At 38.5% G+C, this 10,064-nt stretch overlaps 1 protein-coding gene across 1 annotated transcript; it reads left to right on the top strand.

Annotated features, from left to right (window-relative positions):
• The first annotated feature begins 5,785 nt into the window (after positions 1–5,785).
• Positions 5,786–9,204, top strand: rabl2 (RAB, member of RAS oncogene family-like 2). Its single transcript, XM_074677653.1, has 8 exons — positions 5,786–6,544; positions 6,682–6,711; positions 7,000–7,079; positions 7,173–7,252; positions 7,498–7,609; positions 7,710–7,807; positions 7,982–8,065; positions 8,227–9,204. The coding sequence occupies exons 1-8, from the start codon at positions 6,438–6,440 to the stop codon at positions 8,305–8,307; spliced, it is 672 nt and encodes a 223-aa protein (XP_074533754.1). The 5' UTR covers positions 5,786–6,437; the 3' UTR covers positions 8,308–9,204.
• The last annotated feature ends 860 nt before the right edge of the window (positions 9,205–10,064 follow it).

The following is a 10,064-nucleotide window of genomic DNA, read 5'->3' as shown; positions in this document are numbered from 1 at the left end:
GGAGACTCTGGAACAGGAGGAGCAGCTAGAAAAAAGGGAAGAACTGTTTCAGCCTGAAGCGGACATGGCTGCATTTATAGCAAAGGAGACCATTTCATGAGCTTCTGGATCTGGATTAATGAGCAGATCTTGTCTGCCATCTGGTAGTATGGAGTACTAACTGAGGACACTAAGAGAATAATGGAGCATGTGATGAGTGATGAGCTCAGACTATGCATATTAGCAAAAATATGCTGTTCTTAAAACCTGTGCACTGTGGATGTGTCTCTTGTGAGACAAATCAAAGAAGGACTCATGGAGGATGTTAAATGGCTTCATTAAGGCTTCATCATAATTACTTATTTAATACTGTCTGCGAAAGTTAAAGCTGTGGAAGAAATGGCCTTACTGATATTGCTTGTCAATCATGCACTTGAGGAACAGGAAGAGCATGAAAAAGGAAAAAACAGTTTGACTTGAAGTAGACATGGCTGCATTGATGGAGAAGGAGACCATTTCAAGAGCTTCTGGATTAATGAGCACATCTTTCCTGCGATCTAATGGCATGGAGTACTGACTGGATACACTGAGAGAAGGATGATGGAACATGAGACAAGTGATGTGCACAGACGATGCATGCCTTCATTCATACTCTGTACTCAAAATCTGGGCACTGAAGATTAATTTATTGGGAGAAAAATCAAAGTTTGATTCATGGAGAATGTTCAGTAATGGTTAACACAGCCTGATTAAGCCACCAGCAGGCCCTCATCTCTGCACCAAGAAGACCAAGTTGCAGTACTGCTCTGCGACAACATATCAAACCACAGCAGCAATAAGAATGGATCAAATTCATAGATGTAAGCAACATTGTCTTCACGAGATAAAGCTGTGGCTGAAGTGGCTTCACTGATTCCTCATCGAACATGCACTTGAGAGAAAGGAGGAACAGCTGTAAAAATGGAAGGAACCATTTCCAGTTGACGCAGAGATGGCTCATTGATGGTGAAGAAGACCATATAAGACTTCTGGATCTGGAATAATGAGCATATCTTCGCTGCAATCGAATAGCATGGAGTACTGACTGGAAACACTCTGAAAGAAAGATGATGGAACATGTGATGAGTGGTGAGCTCAGACAATGCATGTCTGCAGTAACACTTCACTGAAAACCTGGGGACTGTGGATGAATCTCTTTGGAGACAAATCAAAGTACAAGGTAGGTACTGGAAATGTAGTTGCTGTCATCAGGTTCTTAAGTGAAAAGGGACTCCCTCTCAGGTGGGAGTATAAAGTTTTGCAATCTTCAACAATCGTTAATACCTGGGGATACTGGTGCTGATTTTAAATGAATGTTTTCAGATGTGTGTGTTCATGGTGGAGGAGACCATTATAAGAACTTCATGATCTGGATTAATGAGCACATCTCTGCGATCTAATGGCATGGAGTACTGACTGGAAACACTCCAAAAGAAGGGCGATAGGACATGTAATGAGTGATGATGACGATGATTGTCTGCACAAGTCAAAGCTGTGGCTGAAATGGCTTCACTGATATTGCTCGTCAATCATGCACTTGAGAAACAGGAGGAGCAACAATGAAAAAGTAAAAAACAGGAACCGTTTTGACTTGACCCAGACATTGCTGCATTCATGGAAAAAGGAGCTTTGGTATTTGGTTCAATGAGCAGAACTTCTCTGCTATCTAATGGCATGGAGTACTGATTAGTAATACGCTGAGAGAAGGATGATGAAACATGGGATGAGCAGTGAGCATAGACAATGCATGTCTGCATTAATACACCTCACTAAAACCCTGGGCACTGTGGATGTGTTTCTTAGGAGACAAATCGAAGAAGGACTAATCGGCAAACCCTCGACACTAAGAGGAATCAATGGTCAGATCCTTTCTTGACCCCTTGGGAATCCTTGCTTCTGTGGTTTTTCAGCAAAAAACAAACTCCAGGACTTGTGCTGGAAAGGTCTCGGATGAAATGAAACTGTATCTGCAACATCAGCTGGACAGTGGATTAACTGGTTAGAGGGAGCACTCATCTTTGAAGAAGAAACCTTTGCTCCGCTGCATCATTTTGCAGATGCAAGCTAGCAGGGTTGTGGTGTTGTTACTTACCAGCCTGTTACTACCCCTTGCATGTAATCAACTGAAGCCACTGTGGCAGCTCTGATGGATTACTGAATCAAGGCAGTGTTTTGGACTGATGGCACATCTGTTCTAAAAAGAACCATCAAGAATAAAACTTTAGGGTTTTGTGTCTTGATGGGGGAGAGGCAAGAACAACCCGGAGTGTTCAAACTTTCAACCTTACTATTGTACCAGTGAAGGTGAAAACAAAGAAAGGTCACAAGATGGTGGAAACTTGTGCCTTTCTCAACCCTGGAAGTTCAGCATCCTTCTGTACACTGGGTCTGATGGATAGACTTAATCTATCTGGGAGAAACACAAGGATTCTTCTGCGTACCATGGGGATAGAGAAAATTGTTGACAGTGGTATTGTCGCAAATCTGGAAGTTTCAGGACTGGACACTGATTGGTTTTGTGAAATGCCAGGTGTTTTCACTCAGCAAAGGATGTCTGTAAACAGGAGCAATGTGCCACAACAGGAAGGATTTGGAAAAATGGCAAACCAGTCTGCAGTGACTCTCAGTAGAATCTCACTGTGAAACTGGATGAACTACGGAATCAGAAGTTCAAGATGGACTTCCCGGACGCAGCCAGGACAGGCTTTCAAGGGACAATCATACATGTTTGAAAATGGCGAAAAAAGGTCAAACTTCCCAATGGCCACTACAGTCTCAATTTGCCCTTAATAAAAAAATGGCAAAATTGCAGAGGAACTTGCTTTTAACTGGAAGAGGAGGCCAACTGGCCAACTGGCTCTATCTGCTGGTGCCAGAAGTGAAGGTACGCTGCAATTGTTGGATCTGCTTGCAGGTCTGCAGGTAAGTGAACACAGGTAAGTGAACACAGGTAAGTGCTGGAAATCAATACAAAAGTGTGTATTTTTGGAAAAATCCAAATACAAACTTTTTAAAATTCACAATACAAAAACAGTTATCTTAAAAATAAAATAATAATTTACTTAACAAATAGACAAATGCCGTAAAAAAATCTGGAGGTCACATGCTGTAAAAGAGACTATACACCACGTCTTGTAAGCTCGCTGAGTCAAACTATTAAACAGTAATAATCTGCGCATCCATAGCCTCCTACACAGGAATAGATCCTAAACTGTAACTAAGCAGCATCTCAAAACAAATAGAAAAGAGTAGCTTGAACTAAAAACTAAAGACAAAAAACCCCCGCTGTAAACGATAACGAACGTAAAGCTCAACTAAGGTGATTTGAACCCTTCAACATTGGATGTGTTGGTGAAGACACATCACAGTCTGAAGGACGGTTATTTCTAAACGGTAAAAATTCCAACTGTTTGCGAAAGCTGAGACAGTTCCTGCGAATACACACCAGAGTGTCAAGCAGATGGATGACCACTGAGGTTTCAGCATGATTCTGGGACCAAAGGGACATCTGAAGGAGCAACTTCATTTAAAAAAAGGTAACACTAGATAGGATGAACTTCATGATGAATGAGGCTCTCTCTTTCTAGTTTTTACTTTGCACATTTAATAAATGTTACAATCCTTAGTAAATGAACTTTTTACTGCACTGTAATGTAAATGCATTGATGAGTTTTATTACTGTTTTGTAAATACTAAATTGTTTTAGTCCAGAATTCTACGCTTCTAAATGCTGCCTTAGTTCCACTATTCTGTCACAAAACTTTTGATTTGTTTAACTTGGTTCTTATGTTCAAAGTTTATTCATCTTCAGTAAAACGTTTTAAGTGTGTGCATTGCTTTTGTTGAGATTTAATCCTGTAAAAATCTTATATCCTATTCATCCATGTTTTATGTTTTCTTTTCATTCCAGAAAACTTCAGTTTCCCTTTATTTGTGTTTGTATGTTTGTCATTTCTTTCCACTTTATTTGTATTTGTTTGTTTGTCATTTCTATCCACTTTATATGCATTTGTATGTTTGTCTCGTCAGAGTTTGTCCTGTTCGCCAAGTACGTCTTGTCCTGTGTCCCCACTCATGGCCTGCACCTTGTCGTGGTGAGTGGGCTTTCAACTAAGACAGGCCACCTGTGTTAAAAAGCTTGTTACATGTATTGTGTTATTAAAGGTAGGAGACAGCTCACACAGCATTCATATTTCCAAGTTTTATTTGAATAGCCACATCAGAAACAAAGTCAGAACAAGAACAGTCAACAACAGCAAAACAAACAAACACATGGTGAAGAAAGTGAGAAGTTGTTTGATACCAAGTACCATGTAGGATTTGTAAACATTATGGCTATATAACTACTATTTTAATTTCATATGTTGTAATTATGGGATTATTCTGTAATACATAATTAACCTCAATATTTAACCCTTAAAGTCATAAGACTATGATAAATTAAACATTGTAATATTTCTGAGTCCAGTCAGCAACAATAAGTTGTAAGGTTAATATGTAAATAACTAAGCTTGATAAGTTTGGATGATAACATCTTGAAATGTAAGTATTGAGTCACAGTTTCTGTTGCCATCTGCTGGTCAGTTTTTTGATAGTGCATCAAGCAGGCGCAGTCTGAAGTGAAGCACAGACCAGGGACTGGGCGGGAATCATGTAGCAGCAAAAATCTGAAGAAAAATGTTGAGACTTTCTGTTCTTTAGATCAAAAATGTACGGAAGCGTATTGCATTCACTTAAAGAAAAAAAAACAACTCAGGTTTTTCAGAGTAATTTATTCTTTGGTTTGTTTTTTGTGGTAATCAATTTTGTTTTCTGATCAATATTTTTTTTATTGGTTTGTTTTTTGTTATAATTTTTTCTGTTTCTCGTGGTATTTTTTTCCTCCTGTTTTTAAGAGTAATTTTTTTTTCCTGAAGTATCGAGCTACTTCGAAATCCCGTGAGAACCTCCAACCTGCAGACACTCCCGTGGATGTGTGGTGGCTCCTGTACATATATATATATATATATATACTCCATTTAAATGAATTATGATTCACCCCGGTAGGCCTGTATATCTTATCTGAGTCAACACTGACCTATATTGATGTTTTAATCTGTTTTGCGATCATCAAATACCCCATTTAATACCGAATAAATAAATCAGCACATCTTGTCAAAAATAACAATAAAAAAACTAAAAATAAACTATAAATATTGGACTACACTGATTGGCTAGATGTTTGCTGAATTGATGTCACTATGCTGACGTAAGTAAGTGAACAGCTGCTCTGCTGTGTTTACCTGCTGGATGGCACAACTGTTGCAAATGGTAGTGGCGTGAATGGATCGGGACCAGGCCATCCACCGGCAGACTGGCAGTCCGCCGTTCTGCGTTTCTTGTGCTTTTTTTTATACCCTTCTTACTTTAGGAAATTGATTTTAAGCACAAGATGTACTTGACCTTATATTGGATTTACTAGTTTTCTTTTCTTTTACCTTTACTGTGCTATTTTTATTAAAAAAAAAAAAAAAAAAAAAAAAAAAAAGCTGTGATGAAAATAGGAAAACAAAACTGACTATTGGACAGTGAGGTTGGTTCCATCATTGCATGTTAATCTTAGACAAATTGGAAATAATGTCTTATTTCGCGAAATTTTATTTTAAAAATCTATTAATTTAAACAACCCCGCCTCTCGCCAAAGCTGGGATAGGCCCCAGCCTCCTGCGACCCTGCACAGGATAACCGGGGCAGAAAGTGAATGAATTGATTTAAACAATTGTCTTATTTTTCGACAGGCACATGTACGAACAGCACGGGGCATTACGATGAGGTCCATCGGGCGTCCCCGTTGCATAGAAACGAATCCCGTCAGGGACATCATGGACCAGCAACCAACTTTATAAGTTAAGACACAGAGGAAGACAAGATCGATGGAATCTATTGAAGCTGACTTTTGATATATGCAAATATACACCGAAGACGTATACTGATGTGATAGAGAGCATCACTGGTCAATAGCTGCCATCAACGGTTACTGAAGCCGCGGTGCTAGCCGACTGTTAGCAAGCAGTCGTTACCTCTCTCGTCCTTCAGTTACCAAGGGTCCGGTTTACAATGTAACGATAGAATCCTTACTAAAGTCTAGAAAACGGAAATTTCACATTGGTCGTTTCTCTCATATTCTAGGGACGCCGGTGTAAGTAACGAGAGGACCAGTGAACAAAGGAAAATGTTTGGAACGGAGAGAATCCACACGGTGTTAGCAGCAGCCAACCAGCGACAAGCTAACTAATACTCAATCTAGCCGGTAGTTGATGCGTTTTTTTACTTTATAAACCAATGTCTTTGGATTCATTAATCAACACATTTGAACAAACAAGCTCTCGAAATGCAGTAATCACTTTCAAAGTGGAACAAAGGAACAAAAGAGAGTGAAAATGGCTAGTGACGGTGGCAGCATCCCTGAGTTAGACCAAAAGAAGTACGACGCAGACGAACAAGTGAAGATCATCTGTCTGGGAGATAGTGCAGTGGGAAAATCTAAGTGAGTAGCTTCTCTCACAATCTTTGCTCACTTTGTGACATGACTGTATTTGTTTTTGGCATTATATCCTTTCAGTAGATGGACTGTTTTTAATCATATTTTTGAACTCTCTTTTTCTTCTATTCCTTCTTTTATAGGCTGATGGAGAGGTTTCTCTTGGATGAATAGTATCCTTGAACAGCTTTGTTAAGAATTGTGTTTATTTGCAAGAGATTTTTACTCATGCAATGTTTTTTTTTCTTTATATTTTGGTTTACAACAATTAAATCATAAAATAAGGAGGCAAGTAAACGGAAACAGAAAGCCTGATAGGAAATTTCATTTTGCCACAAATTAAAAATATGTTTCTAGAATTATGTGTGGTCTTGAGATGTTTTTAAAATTCTGGCTTTCAAGCTTACAAACAAATCAGAGGATTTGTCTTCAGAGGTTAACATCCTTAACCCTTCCTGCAGTCGTCCACAGCAGTTATCAACTTATGCGTTGACTTTGTACAAACACACAGCCACTGTAGGAAATAAGACAGTGTTAGTTGGTATGTATTATGCGTGACTGCTGTTCACTCATGGTCCACAATGCTGATTTTATTCAGTTGAATAATGGCTTAGGGATGGTGTGTGCTTGACAGATTTCTGGGACACGGCTGGTCAGGAGAGATTTCAGAGCATGCATCCCTCATACTACTACAAAGCACATGCATGCATTATGGTAAGACATGTGTTAACAGAAATCCCACTGTTCTATTCACACATGTACCTCAATGGCTCATCCTTATAAACAATAACCCATGTTATATGTAAAATAACTTCTCTCTTTTGATTGTCCTTTTGGCATTCCTTTGTTTTTACACCATAGAGACAACAGAGACTTTGTGGATAACTGCAGGAATATGTAACCTGATCTGGAAAGATGTCACACTGTCAGCAAACCATGTCCTTTCTCCTTTCTCTTAGGTTTTTGATGTTCAACGCAAGATCACATATAAGAATCTGACCACCTGGTATAAGGAGCTCAGAGAGTACAGACCAGAGATACCATGTTGTGTGGTTGCTAACAAAATTGATGGTGTGTATGTTGCAAAATTTAGTTGTTACGGTTGAATTTACTGCAGGTGTTACAGCATTTGAATTACATCAAAATGTTTTTTTTTTGTGTGTGTCTTTAGCTGATTTGAAGGTGACACAAAGAAGCTTTAATTTTGGGAAGAAGCAAGGAATTCCATTTTACTTTGTTTCTGCAGCTGATGGGACGAATGTAGTCAAGGTACCATTTTTCTTATTCTTGTCCTTTTCAATGCTCTGCACAGTCAACCTGAATGAGTCCATTTTTCATTTCTTGTCTTGATATTTTAATTCTCACCTTCCCCAATATCTCACAAACACTTCTAATTGAGCTGCTTGTCACTGTTTCTGGTTTTTATTATAACTGTCACTTCAGATGTTCAGGGAGATGATAAAGAGAGCAGTGGAGTACAAGCAGAACCCTAGTGACTTCATGGATGAAGTGATGCAAGAATTAGAGGTACGGTCTCTGAGTATAACCCAGTGGGATTAGCACTGTGCTCTTTTTAGCTTTTTTAGTATTGTAAAACATTGACTGAGATGAAAAATATTATTATCATTACAAAGAAATTCCTCTTTCTGCCACAATTTGGCTGTCATTTTTTCTGTCCTCTCTTGTAGAACTTTGAATTGGAGAAAAAAGAAGAAAACTCAGAAGCAGATGAGGATGGATTGAAAGCAGAGAGTACAGAGCTGGACTGATAAATGTTTAGAGATCCTCCAACAAAAATATCATCTCATGGATCTTTTATTCTCCTCTGGGGCTGATGCTGTGAAACAAATGTGTGCTTTAGACAAAATGTAAAAGATCTCTGATTCCCTGTGAATGGTACCTTTTGAATTGAGTCTCACCACTGGAGGTCAGCAGACTTATCTATCAGGTATACAGTCACTGCCCTCTGTCCCTCCAGTGACATTTGTTGGGACATAAACGCGGGACACCTGGGCAATAATAACTCTGTTATTTTGCTAGATAACATGTTATTAGCATCTCCATCTCTATTGTGTCTATCCAAATCCATTATGATAGGAGCCCAAAATGGAATAAGACGTAATGTTTGTATTTTTTGTGTCATGTAAACAAGAATGTGAAATCTTGAAAAGCAGCCTGCACGGAGCAAAGACAACGTGATGTAAACTGTGTGTAAACCATCAGTGCTGCTTCTCTTCATATTTGTGTCTAGCTCCATCTGTTGGCTGTATTTGTTACATTCATTTTAAGACTGAAGTGTGTTTTCAACACCGTTAATGACAATGTAATGTACTTTTTAACCAAACAGCTTTTTTCATCTTTCTTTTTTGGTTGTGATCCTGCAGGAACACAAAAGCGAGGTTAGCGTTTTCAAGGATTCAGCTGTCAGGTGTGTTCAAACAGACACGAGCGTTACTGAACTCTTATTAGAGACACAGCCAGCTGTGTCCTTCATGATGGAGTAGGAATCGGAGAGCCGTAAACCAATTTTCTAGCCCAGTTATTTGTGTATGATTTTATGCTGTACACAGAATAATGTATGTATGTTTTTGTATTTATACTTGACTGCTTAATGTGGTATTCACTCACAATAAAGTCTCACTGGAACATTTATTGACTGTGGTAAAATTCAGGCCATGTTATGATTAAAGTTTCACTACATTATTACAAACAAATATCTGTGGTATCATCTGCAACACCAAGGATTTGGTTTGAATTCTATGATCACCTTTGCGCTATTTTCATCAAAATCTAAAAATAGAGTTTCAGTCTGTAATAAGTCAGAATTTGCAAAGGGAACAGTTTTGAATTACTGTGTTATCAGATACTGAGAGGTAGAGGTTCATCTCTCATTCTGTTCATTTAACATTTTAAACATATGCATGCCCGTAAAGTGACATCACCTCTGGTTTGAGTAAGGGACAGGAACCCATGCAATTTAAAAAAAAAGAATCTTATTTTTTCCCTGTCTTTTTTCTTTAATGTCTTTTTTCTTTTTGTCTAATGTCTTAACCACATATATTGCCCTTTCCGCAATAGGTCTGGCTGAAGAAACTTGAATTTTTGTATTATATATTTATCTATTTTTTTGATATTGGCAGTTGATAATTTGGTCCCATCTGGTGTTTCTGGCTGAGAAAAGTTAGATTCATGAAACCTTCAAAAAGTATCTGCCACATTGTGTGATATATGGGTGCTGGTGCTCTGTCATACGAGTCTTATTCTTTTCAGTGCTTGGTTTGGTTGTTCCCAAATTGTTTATCTTTTTATGTACAAATAAACACTTGTGTTTCAGGCAGCCCTGACCCTGCTTGGGTTAACCTGCCTTTGCACCCTGTCTCACACACACTTAACATGATCAATTTAATTAGCAGCAGAAGCTCTAAGAGGAGCTCGTCCACTGCAGGGCTGCTTTCACAAACAGATGTGGTATTTTCTTAGTGTTTGTTATTACACTATGGACTCAATCATTTCTTGTCTTGCTATG

Source organism: Halichoeres trimaculatus, unplaced genomic scaffold (genome assembly GCF_033239565.1).
Source record: "Halichoeres trimaculatus isolate MK-OKI-2021-1 unplaced genomic scaffold, fHalTri1.1 fHalTri1_scaffold_10, whole genome shotgun sequence".
In the NCBI taxonomy this organism is placed as follows: domain Eukaryota; kingdom Metazoa; phylum Chordata; class Actinopteri; order Labriformes; family Labridae; genus Halichoeres; species Halichoeres trimaculatus.
This window is presented reverse-complemented; position numbering and strand designations above follow the sequence as displayed.

What these genes read in the sequence shown, in the direction of transcription:
- rabl2 (XM_074677653.1), top strand. Translation starts at nt 6,438, where the DNA reads ATGGCTAGTGACGGTGGCAGCATCCCTGAGTTAGACCAAAAGAAGTAC. An exon ending in AAGCACATGCATGCATTATG is followed by an intron (nt 7,253 to 7,497) that starts GTAAGACATGTG and finishes CCTTTCTCTTAG; the next exon opens with GTTTTTGATGTTCAACGCAA. An exon ending in ATGGGACGAATGTAGTCAAG is followed by an intron (nt 7,808 to 7,981) that starts GTACCATTTTTC and finishes CTGTCACTTCAG; the next exon opens with ATGTTCAGGGAGATGATAAA.